At 35.7% G+C, this 13,160-nt stretch overlaps 1 protein-coding gene across 1 annotated transcript in view; it reads left to right on the forward strand.

The window, feature by feature from the left end:
• Positions 1-1,058: 1,058 nt before the first annotated feature.
• Reck (Reversion-inducing-cysteine-rich protein with kazal motifs) overlaps positions 1,059-13,160 on the forward strand; it is a 675,928-nt gene continuing 663,826 nt past the window's right edge. The window contains exon 1 of the mRNA XM_069849335.1: positions 1,059-1,266. Within this exon, the coding sequence (XP_069705436.1) occupies positions 1,161-1,266 (106 nt within the window). The 5' untranslated portion in view covers positions 1,059-1,160. The remainder of the gene's footprint in view (positions 1,267-13,160) is intronic.

Below are 13,160 nucleotides of genomic sequence, written 5' to 3' on the forward strand. Positions count from 1 at the left end.
TATTAGCAAACTTAAAATTAATTTTCCCATGCCTTCACATTGTCTATATGTCCCCTTAAAGATCAACAACAGTGACTGTAATATAATTACCGGTACGTAATTAATAAATGCAAGCTTCTGTCAAATTATTCTGTTCAGTATGTTCATAAAATTTTCTCATGAAATTTCGGCCAGTGTATGGGACCGGTGCCCACTCAGCATCGTAATACACTTGGGGAGCTACGATAGGTAGCGAAATCCGGTTGCGAAAGCCAGCTATAACGGCTGGGGGGGGATCATCGTGCTAACCACACGATACCTCCATTCTGATTTTGGATGATCGTCCACCTCTGCTTCGGCATGTGGGCGTGAGACCAGCAGCCGGCTGGTCGGTCTAGGCCCTTCACGGGCTGTAGCACCACGGATTATTATTATATTATGTTCATAATTTTTTACAGCTGTTTTAACTTCAATACTTCAACTTTTTTTTTTTTGTGCTAGAACTAAATGAAGAGTGGAAAAAAAGAAACTGTGACACACTTACTGGAGCAAGTTGTAACATTATTAAAGAATACATATTCTCCTCAGTAATGTCGTTTTATTTTCGTAATAAGGTTTGCTGTTTGTAATATGACGTGACAAAGTTACGGAGTTAGACACAATTAAATCGTACTATACTTTGCATATCTCTGCAAGCGACACTTGTTGTTACTGTCTGGAAATGGCACGGTCTGTGTACAGAATAAATTAATTCGTTCCAAAAGAATTGCCGAGAGGATGAAACGAATTGGAATAAACAAATATATGAGCAGACAAATAAGATTATAACGCTATGTTATGAGTTGCAGTTGATTGGTTGGCAGGGGGTGTCTAGCGCTGTCAGGAAGGTTCCGGTCCAACGAGTAGATTATAAGGCGGGGAAACGTTAAGTGAATGAAACCTCATTTATTGTGGGTGGTGCTAGATCCTGCGAGGATCCTGCTCTCGGCTCACGCGCAACTCCGAAGAAAGAGTGAGATGCTCTCCTACACCACGCGTTCGACGAAGATGGGGAGTGCTTCTTGGCGAACTAACCGGGCAGAGTGACAGAGCTAGTCGTACGAGTTGCTTGTAGTCAGTCAGCTGCTAGCGCCCAGTATGTGAACACGCGTAGTTTGGTTGCTAGTCTGTTTGTTGATACTATGGCGTTTCTAGCTAGACCGGTCTTTTGCCAATACCTTGTGCTACATATTCTTCGGTTTTTGGTGCTGATACTTCTGTTCCATGTCTGCAGAATTTCTGCTCAAGGTATGTACTGAAAGTTTTAGTTAAGTAGAAAGTAAGTGATTACCTGAAGAGGTTATGTATCACGCGGTTTAATTCCGACATGTCACAAACAGCTGACGAACGTGGTTTCCGTTTATTTTCGCCAAGTCTAAAACTAAATATGATATTATGTATACTTCTAATGAATTATTCACAACTTCAGATTACTGTGTGAGAGGTTATGGTCGATAATGCTTTATTTTCGCATGTAACACGTGTGGGCACTACATAACATTACAGTTCGTAAGCGAATCAAAGTATTAGTGTAGAGAAAATACTGGTTTTAGGAGGAAACATGAGAAAAAATTTGCCGGTATTCGGTGAGAGTGACAATTACTACAATACTAGACATTCGTAAACCATTAACTTAAATAAGAAGATACACTCTAATGTTCGCAAAAAGTGTTTGTATTATATCACAGTAGTAAATATTGATGATCGATATACAGTTACCGTCAATAATTATTTTATGAACTAAAAAAAGACGTTCTTGTTTCAAAGCTAGAAATTTCACGCATCGTGCTCAGAAGTAGTCCAGCAAGTCGACGTAAACTAGTTCTTATCGCATACGAAACAAAATCCCTGACCTAGTCTAACTTAATCTAACCTTGAGAATCCATAAAGGACGTCGTTTTAGCAGTCAGTTTAGTAGATGTCACGATTATCAGTTTTGTAAAAGTCGCTTCAACTGAGGTCTTTCAGGTGGAAACCATACTGGAATTTACTTTAGTGCTAATTTCAGTAACATCAGGTTGAGTTAGGGGACTTGTGCGAGAACGCATGACAAAATCTTAATATCTGAATTGCAGATGCATAGAAATTGAAGCCATAATTTGATGTAATTTTTACAGCGTTATATTGGATGATTTAGAAATATTTTAAGGTGTGACACTTCTGGGTACATAGTTTTTTTATGTTTATTATTACACGTGAAAAATGATGACTAAGGCGCTAGCTATAGCGAACCACGCGGTAAATACTGTAAATCAGTGAATAACAAGACGAATGTTTTCGTATAAGACGAGTAGGCCTATTCTCCCTGGACCAAAAAAACAATACAAATTGAGTAAAAATTAATATCTTACCGTGAACCAAGTTTGTGTTATGGAAATGAGTGCACACATCTAATAATTAAATGATGTAAGGATCTTGATTTTTTTAATGTACTAGTTCTTAATAAGATATTTAAAATAGACTTTTAAAACTATATTTTTTCAATTAATTATGTTGAAAAGAATTCATTTGTTTACCAAAATAACTCTAAAATTCAAAATTTCTGTAAAAAAAAAAAAAAAGAATGGATCAATATCTTCGTAATAATAGTGTAGGTTACTTCTAACATATTGAGTTCTGAAAAGCTACACAAAATTTCAGCTTTCTAACATAGGCCTAATTTTTTTTCTGGGATGTGTGTACTAGGCCCTATAGACTTATGGAGATTTAAGATTTTTTCCGACATAATGGAGACTTACGTAATAGTAAACAATGAAAAACAAAATATACCTAAAACTTATGTCGCTCATCTTAAAATATTCTTTAAGACTGTAAAAATTACATTAAATGCCTGCTCCTGTTGGTTTTTTATTTTTAATTTAATTATTAGCAAATGCGTTTAGTAGAAGCCCCCTTAAATTGCATACATTAATAACCGAGTTACATTTAATGAACTAATAATAGAATAATTATTCGTATTTTAGATTTTTACTGCCGTGAACGAAATATGACACTTAGCCTATCACTTAGCCATGACAACAAGGTGAATAAACAATTACCCACTTATGTGACGTAACTACATTATTGTTATGACGCATTTTAGGCATTTAAGTCTATTGAGGATTTATGTAATAACGTTAACAAATAATGTGTATTGTACAAACTAAGATCAAAACTTTAAATTCAATCATGTGATTTGTGACAATTATTAATAAAGTTTTTTTTTAGTTCGCATAATTGAAATTAAGTCGATCGTATCATATTCGCCGACTTTTAAGTTTTGCATTGGGTGCTCACACTGTGGCATAAATCGATAAACGTAAATTAACGTTGCATATTTTAAATTGTGAAAATTTTAACAGACTCGGTAGACTATGTTAAATTAAGCTACAATGTATAATCTGAGGGAGAATTATTCTTATAATATTTAATTCTGCATGTAGGCCAATACAACATATTATAAAAGCAAATATACACTGAAATAATTAATTATATATCATAACTTCATAAGTTTTTTTCGCTGTGTCACGTATAGTATTGAGTCGAATAAAACTGGTAAACGTGTACGTATCTGTACAATGACTGACTGAAGCCAATTCATCAGTGGTCAATGAATAAGACTTGAAACTTTGACCGGGATTACTGATGAATGGTAGCGTAAACTTTGGTGAAAAAAACTCTATCGGTAGCTATCAAAAACTTAAAAAAATTGCATCTTCTAAACTGGATAGATTATACTGTTTCGCAAAGGCCACATTGTTATGATCCATGAAAATTATTTTTTCTCCCCATCGTGGCACGAAAGTGAAAATATAAATTGAAATTAATTTTAGCACTAAAATCTGATGGATGCTGAGCCCCCATTAAATGTATCCGTTTCATGAGTCCCGAACGCGAACCACCCATGTAATCGGCGCCTAAGGATCGTATGATATCTTAACTTTCTTGATATCTCTTAAAGTAATTGATTTTGTAATAATTCTTATACGAATAAACAGAAATAAAAATGATAGCTATAATTATTACATTATTAGGTACTGTTTATTTTTTTTCTAAAACCTGAAGTCTGTTTTTTAAGTTCGAATGAAAGATCGCATTTTCTTTTTCAGTTGGCGAATTTATATTTCTTTTTCATTAATAATTGCATGTATGGAATCAAGACGAATATCTGAGATAGTTAAGCAATTTGTATGAACGACAGCTTTATTATGCCTATGTAGTTGCCAGAGGATCGAATTTTAATTTTTGTGAATACAGAAAATTGTATTTTATCAATATCCGATCGTGCACAACAGATGTTTTAATATGATAGTAAAGGTCGTAGTCTCTAGTAAATAAACTCCTACTAGTTAATGGAGGAGAGGCCCTCAAACATTGAAGAGGAAAATTCCCCAAGTGTCTTTCCTGGAATAGTGGCATTGACCTTTGTATATGGGCAATTTGATCCTTATCGTATGTCAACCGATTGCGTTGGAAGTCGAATGGAATAGAGCTATGGTATAGCGAAGAAAGAACAAACCTTTCTTTCTGCCTACTGTAGCTAAAGAGAAAAATTGGTAGCTGGCATTGAAATCAATTTGAGCGAAGCTCGAGAAATGCATAAACGCACACTTTGTACTAGGTGATATTAACGCGAAATGTCTTCGAGCAATTCTCAGTGCTTGTGTATGTTTCTTGATTTAACGGCGATTTGTTCCTTATAGCTACAGTAATTTGTACAAATCAAGAGCGGTAGACCTGTAAACTATGGTTCTTATTATGTACAAGTACAGTGGACTGTCCTAAGTTCGACTGAACAGAATTGAAAGTTCAGTCCAATAAGGGTAGTGGGTGTGGCAGGTGAAATGAATATAAATTCTTATTGTTTATCCAACATCGAATACAGTACTGTCCTTGCATTTCCTGCCCGCCCCGAGACTTGTGTATGCGCTTCTAGTACCACAGTGGGTTTCGACAGTTCCGTCTCACAAACGGCAAAATTCTCAAATAGAAAAAGAAGAGTTTATTATTTAAAATCAGTGATTAAATATGGATGTCCTAATCAATAAAATATTCTGTTTTCCTTTAACAAAAGTATCACTGCAAAACACAGAACCAATTCCCATTCAAATGACAAACTCATTTCTTAGTGCCCGTATAGGGGAGTGTCTAATTCTCCTTCGTAAGCAGTCGAACTATAGAATGTCGAACTTGTTTTCTGTCGAACTTAAGAGCATCCACTGTATGCCTGTTTATTTTTATAATGAGCAGAATATTGATGTTATTTTATCATAAGATACATAAAGTAGCTACTATGTTATATAGCGATGCTTTATTAATACTATGAGATATTGCATTCTAGTTACAAAAAAAGAAGGGGGGAGGGAACTTTTTACCTTATACATCTTTTATTAACAACTCAATATGAACTGCGCAATCATTTATGTCCATGTAATTATTGTTGCTAGCGATATGGTTTCATTCATTCTGTTCTGCCCAAAAGCATGCATTTCACTGCAAACCCAGCATTCTCCAATCTTTCCTATTTTCCGCCCTCCTCTTAGTCTCCGCATGTGATCCACGCATTTTAATGTTATCTGATTTCTTCTGCCCCGAACTTTTCTTCCGTTCACCAATCCTTCCAATACATCCTTCAATAGACACTTTCTTCTTAGCAAGCGGCCCAGCAAATTTCTTTTTCCCATCCTGGTCAATTTCAGCATTAGGCCTATTCTTTCTTCACCCACTGTTTCTTGCACAGCTTCATTTGCTATTTTGTTTGTCCATTTCACACACTCCATTGGGATTTGAAATAGAATTAAGTTCTTTTCATTACTGTCTTTATACTGCCCGCATTTAAATTTAACAGAGCGAATTTTTTTCGTTAATTACGTCATAATTTCTTCCTCATTCCAAGAGGCCTAATCTCGAGACAACAATGCAATTGATAGTCGAAACTATTCTCACATGAATATGACGCTATGAGTTGTTTTAAATTGAAATTAATTATTTCTGTCTTTATACTCTCGCATTTATTAATCGCCCCTATTTATGTACGAATAATAATGGAATCATTATGTCACATTCATTTAGTTATTGTAAATGATTTCCTGTTTTCTTATCATTTATCTTAATTAATATTTGAGGAGAAAAATTCACTCCGGCGCCGGCGATCGAACCCGGACCCTTGGTTCTACGTACCAAGCGCTCTGACCACTGAGCTACGCCGAATTTAATCCACAGCACCGGATCGAACCTTCCTCCTTCAGTGTTTCCCTTGTGGCCTGACTCCAAGTTAGGCATATATGTTGACGTATATGTCTAGTGTCAACTGCCATTATATTAGGAGCGCACTCAGTTGAGTGACTTATTTGGCCGGGATTCCGCAGTTATGATGCACTGCTAGCTATTCTGTAGACTTATTTGGCCGGGATTCCGCAGTTATGATGCACTGCTAGCTATTCTGTAGGACAAATTAATAAATCCATAATATTTATCTTAATGTTTTCTTCTTTATTTCAAATTGTCACATAATTGTTTTTAACCATTGTTCTTTGTGAATTGATTAGTAGGCCGATATATCGAACCCTTATTTAGGACGGCTTTTGCTAATATAATTACAAATATCCCCCCTCATGGCTGGCTGGATTCGAAAGTACTTTGTTTTAAACACACAATTTGTCGTCTAAAGGGCTGCTATAATAATGACGTCAGCGTATTAACAGAAAGTGTGATCAGATTTTTTGAATGTCAAATGTATAAAAGTTTAATAACGTTCAAACTCAACTAGGTAACCAGCCTAAACGGGAATCGAACCCACGCCCGAACGCAGCTCGGATCAACAGCGAACGTGCTACCGACTGAGCTACGCCGATGGCTTTTTATTTAAAATATAACTGTTAATAGAATCGTGTATGTAGCAAGTATGTGCCATTAAATTGCTAAGAATATAATCAAAACGTAACCGATTTAATGCGATTAAAGTTTTAAAATAAAGAACTTTTTAGGCATACACTGGCTTTGGCTAGACATACTGTACATACTTATACGCCTGATGCCGAGAAGAAGAAAATGCATAGAAACAACACTATGTTGCTCAGCAGGCTTCAGTTGGCTACGGACATATTGTACGTAGCAAAGCGGCTTGTTTGTTGTAGCTGTACTGCAGGAAGTCAAATAGGGGCGCAAAAGGAAGGAAATCACGGTAGAAGAGGACAAATTATTATATCGTTATTCCACAAGAATAAATCATCATCAATAATCAAGGTCTGAACGTAGTAGCTTGTTTCGTTCTCATCGTTCATTCGGAATTCTTCTACGAGGGCTACCTTGACTTCATTTCCATGTTGATTGGTACTATAAAATTAAATTTGGTAACCTATTCCTCGTCATTCTTCCAACATCAAGTCTTCGTTTATTCCTGTATTGGTGGATTTTTTCAAGGACAGGTTTGACTTTATGCTCCGATAATATTATATCTTCGTTTGTTTTATGGTCTTACCATATCATATTCGAAAATTACGGACACAATTCGAAGAAGTCGTGCGATTTTGTAGACTGAGTAGAGCATTGTCAAGTGACACAAAATAAAAAAAAAAGTAGTCATATAGAATGGGAGTTGTTTACCCTCAGAAACTTACTGCTAAATAAAAACTTAATAGGCCTACTGTACTTAAAAAAAAGTGTCCACCTCAGACATATAAGCACAAGTACACCCTTTTCTCTGAACAGCGACAAATTTCCGTGTCAAAGGGTGTACATAAGTTACAATACTTCGGAAAAAAAGTTTCCCCACTAATTATTCGCAGACATTTTAATCGAGCATGGTACAGACAGGTTACGTAGAAGACTTATATACTGCACATCATTAACAAGAACAAGAGTCTGACGAAAATAAATTCAGCATTTCCTAAATGACGTTGGAATTTTGTTGCCAGGAAGCCCAAGTTACAAAATTCACTGAGGGAACCTTAGGTAGGTTCCTACATTTAGACATCATGAAGAGTTGCAGAAAAGTGTGGATGATTTTGGTGTTGAGAATGGCTAGTACTAGGGTCCGTATTTTGTCCTAGGGCGTATGGAGATAAGATTAGCTATTCATAGACTATATTTACGTGACGTCATATTTGTCGCTTGCCACAGCATCTTGTTTGTGGTGAAGTTGACGTTCTATTCATGATTCAAAACTAGACCTCTCAGACTGTTTGCTATGTATTATAGTGATGTAGACTGATACTACGATGTTGTTTCCTACAATTGAAAAAATTTTTTTTTCATTTATTTAATTCATTTATTTTCACTAACAGAGTTAAGACCATAAGGCCTTCTCTTCCACTCAACCAATATAAAAATGCATAGCAAATATAAATAACAGCAACACAGAAAACAATGTAATAATAATAATAATAATACTTACTTACTTACAAATGGCTTTTAAGGAACCCGAAGGTTCATTGCCGCCCTCTCATAAGCCCGCCATCGGTCCCTATCCTGTGCAAGATTAATCCAGTCTCTATCATCATACCCCACCTCCCTCAAATCCATTTTAATATTATCCTCCCATCTACGTCGCGGCCTCCCTAGAGGTCTTTTTCCCTCCGGCCTCCCAACTAACACTCTATATGCATTTCTGGATTCGCCCATACGTCCTACATGCCCTGCCCATCTCAAACTTCTGGATTTTAAGTTCCTAATTATGTCAGGTGAAGAATAATATGGGTGCAGTTCTGTGTTGTGTACCTTTCTCCATTCTCCTGTAACTTCATCCCACTTAGCCCCAAATATTTTCCTAATAATAATAATAATAATAATAATAATAATAATAATAATAATAATAATAATAATAATAATAATAGCAAAATGTATATGTGTTTGGTTACATGTAATTCCAAGAGTTACACAGTTACAATTCATTGTTAAATAAGACAATTTTTATGAAAGAAATGATATTTCATAATGAAGAACAATTGAAATATTAAAATAAAAATGACACTGTATTTCATAAAAGTCATAATTGAAGAGAGACCATATTCTAGAGACGAAAAGCAATCTTTTTGGAAGTCTGCTTTTGAAAGTAGTCAATGTCTGAAGCAGGCTATAGTATATTATAAAATAAAATACTTTTCATTATAGTACACAACACTGTGCATATAGTAATAGTGTAAATAATGTTTGATCATTGTAGGCCTACATTCTTTATCATAGTGCAAGTAGTAAACATAGTGTAAATAATATAAATTGTAAATATTAGTGTTGTTGTTAAAGTGGTCTATGCTTTTGTTCTGCCCAACTTGACCAAACAGAAGTCGCGTGAGCAGACACAAGTGCTTCGTTTGCTGCATGCACGCAGCAATCCGCGGATAAATCGTAAAACAGCGAACGCCAGTAGGGGAAGTTATCTCCACCCTCGCCGCTCGACACCTCGCTCGTCTGCTCTCTCTCTCTCTCTACTATCTGCTACAGTAAAGACTCCAGTAATGCTTAACCTTATAGCCTCCTGGGACAAAGTACAGTCCCTAGCTAGGCCTATTACTTTCCGCAGGATATCGACTCAAAACTTGCGGCTCTGATTGCTTTATCACACTCCTTACACACAGAGAATTCCGGTTCAGTCCCCAGATTGAAATTCTGTGGACCATCTAGAATAAGAAGATATGAAATACTGTATCTATCCAGGATAGATTCAAAGTGGTACTTTTGCAAGAGAAGCATGATATAAATATTGAAACAAACAAGTATAATTATTTTTATGCTCGACCATGCCGAAATGTAGTAATTATACACCTGGTAGCAGTCCTTTAATGCATGTCATTAAAGTACACCTATTCATTAAAGTTCAGGTTTTCGATTATTCTCGGATATGCAATCGAAAGACGAGGGAAACGTCACGGAGGCTGGAAATCCAATACTGTCGCAGAAGGTTATGTTCTGTTACTATAATAATTAGCGTTAATTGTAAATAATATTCAAATAAATTCAATTTGTCATCTCGTTTTTCAATTCTAAATCAATTTCCAGATTATATCAAAATTAGTTCATGTTATTCTCTAGATTACATCAAGGTCAATGACAATACTGTTCCTCGGAAAAAATTAATACTTTCGCGTCTGCGCACATCTCACAATTTACGAGCTATGCACAAGGTCACTTCCGATCTTCAGTCAGATACGAATAAAATGAATACTTCTGAATAATTTCAAGTTAGAAATATGGTCGAGCATAAAAAGTCGTATGAAACTTGCCTATAATGGTAATTAAGACGCTCGTATGAAAATTATGAAACTCGCTTGCGCTCGTTTCATAAACAAACATACTCGCGTCTTAATTACTATCATTATAGGCTCGTTGCATAATGTACTATTATTCCATATCGTAACAAATTGCGGAAGGTTATCCATAAAAGGGAATACATATTGAGTAGTACTGAAGTATAAGTATTTGTTCGTTCTCCTGTTTAAAGTGTACCTCATGTTGCAGTATGAATACGTATGTCCAGCAAAAAATGCAAATGTTGGGAATGTACATTTATTTATTCTTCTAAAATAATATTTTCTGTTATGTATTGATATGTACATATACATTGATGAATGGACAGTAAATGTAAAACAAACTCGTGCATCTTTTGCTCTGCTAACAGCAGAACATTGTAGATTTTTCTCATTCAGCTGCAGTGTATGAATATTTATGTCCACGCCTGCATGTTTATCTTTGTATTGGGTATGGTATGGTATGCTTCCTGTTGTTTCTCTTCACTTCGTCGTAATGTCCATCTTTCTGTCCCATACACTGCCATCACTCACACGAAGCACTTCACTATTTTCCTCTACCTTACTTCTTTTTCATATCTGCAATTTTTCTTGAGAAATACAGTTGTAGTAGCTTCCCGTTGTTTTCCGTACATCACTCTGTTCCACATCTTAAAAGACTCCAGAGAGGTACCATCTTGGAGGTGAGAGTGGATTTGATTAATTAGATTCTCGAAATTTCATCGAAATTCACCACAAGGGTTTTCTTTATTCAGGATTTTTGATCCGATCAGAGACCGGGAAATCCCAATTAGCCTTTTCTCCCCACAAGAGGCCTATTAAATACAACACAAATATTCCTATCGAATCTTCTTCTTTTTATTCAATAAGTTCTATAATTTTATTCTAATTTTGTATTTTTACATTTTAAAAAATTAAAGCTAGTAATGTATTCTATTTTTTTTAAATAACACTATATCGAATTTGGGCATTGTTTTAAATTTTTGGGTACAGGGGCGTCGCACGGAAAATGTGACATTTAAAGGGCGCCGCGGTCTCAAAAGTTCGGGAAGACCAGAGCTTCCGAACAGACATTACAAATTTAGTAATCAAATCAGTATGTTCAACTTGATGCCAAGAAAGATAATTGAATTGGGCGGAATACTTTGAAAAAATAACATACGGATATCCTAAACAACTCCTTTTAAACACGTCAAAAAAGTTGAACAGGACGCGCACTATCGCCTAGGATTCGAGGAAGACTTGTGTTCGACCTATGAGAGGGGTAGAGTTGAACGACGATCGAGAAAGCAAGACTAACAGCGCCCGCAAAGCCGAAAACCCGCACGACAATATTGACTACATCTCATCGCGTCGTTGATGTAAAGACTGCTTGTAAGCGTTTCAATACTTCGTGAATTGTCGAGTCTCGAACGTCAAGCAGCCTTGAATCGTTACAGTTCTTTATACTCACAGACCAGACTAAACTTTTAGCTGTTTTGGCAACGTTATATATGTATAAACAAGCAATTAGCCTATTTGAAACATCATCTCTACCTTCCAGTGTATAATAATCCGTTCTCCAATCTTTATTTAATTACTAGGCTCTTATTAAAAGACCAGGATTTTTATTTTCGTATGTTTGAGATCAAATGTACAATCTCAAGAAAAAAAAAAGTATTAACGCTTTATTTAGCGTTATGTTTTATGTTTCTTAGAAATGCAAATTTATTTGAGATTTTTTTTTTTTGTATTTATATAACCTTGGGTAATATCTGATAATAAAACCAGAACATTTTGATAACTATGATACTGTTTTGTTTTGTCTTTTTGTCTCAAACATTTATAATGTTATTTATTTAAATTATGCATGTTTTTCAAAGTTACGAAATCTTTCCACGCCGACAAAATGCTATTGAATGATGAGCGAGACTCGAAGCGCACAAGAGTTACGAGACGAGACTCGAAAGACAAACTGCAACAAACATAGCGAGCGAGAGCGGCAGTTAATTTTGTTCATCTCCAGAGAGCGGTAAGCTACAAGTCGCAACCTTGATTGGCCCTGATGCGTTCCCATTCCCCGTCAGGAATGCGTTCATCCCGGCAAAGAACTCGGTAGACTGCCGCGAGAAAACCTGTTGTTGCAGCACAGAGATAGGTACCGCGGTAATAAGGAAGCAAACTGGCTACTTTCAGTAACCGGATTTTCCACTAATTGCGTTAGCGGTGTATCGAAATGAGTTCTGAGAAATCTTACATGTTTAATATGTTAAATATGTAATTCATATTCTGTCATATGTTATACAAGTTCATTAATCTTGTCGTTAAGTCATAAAAAATAGAAGAACCTAAATTATAAAACACGTTATTGAATAATGCAGCAGTTGTGATTGATAAATTCATCAACAGTTACACGATCTCTAACAGATCGTCGCGTCGGTTTGTTTATTTATATAGTAAATAATATGCCTTGCTTTTGTTTATTGGTTTTGTAATTGTAACTCGCTGCGGGGCATTTGCGTTGTTGAGTGTGTCATTGTAATTAAAAATGTAGTGCGCTGCATATAATGTACAAACTAACGTTGTTAATATTGTGCTACAGTATCTGCGAATTGAAGAGAATAGGGCCTACTGCAGGACTGTCAGAATGGGTTGTAGAATTGGGCTGCGTTGGTTTGTCCTTGAAAGCGGGTTGCGAGGGGCAATTCTTCTCCTTGATTGACATGGAGAATCACGTGATGCGGGATAGAAATGCAGGGTTGCCATAATTCTTGATAAAAAATACGAACATTTGGGTAGTAGCCTACTTCTAAAACTAACCTTAATCCACTAGATTTATTACAGAGAAGAATAATTTAAAAATGTTTATTGATTTTCCTACAGAAAAATTGTTTTTAGAATTTAAAGTCTTGAAAATACATCGACTTTATATCAACGTAT

Source organism: Periplaneta americana, chromosome 16 (genome assembly GCF_040183065.1).
Source record: "Periplaneta americana isolate PAMFEO1 chromosome 16, P.americana_PAMFEO1_priV1, whole genome shotgun sequence".
Taxonomy (NCBI): Eukaryota; Metazoa; Arthropoda; class Insecta; order Blattodea; family Blattidae; genus Periplaneta; species Periplaneta americana.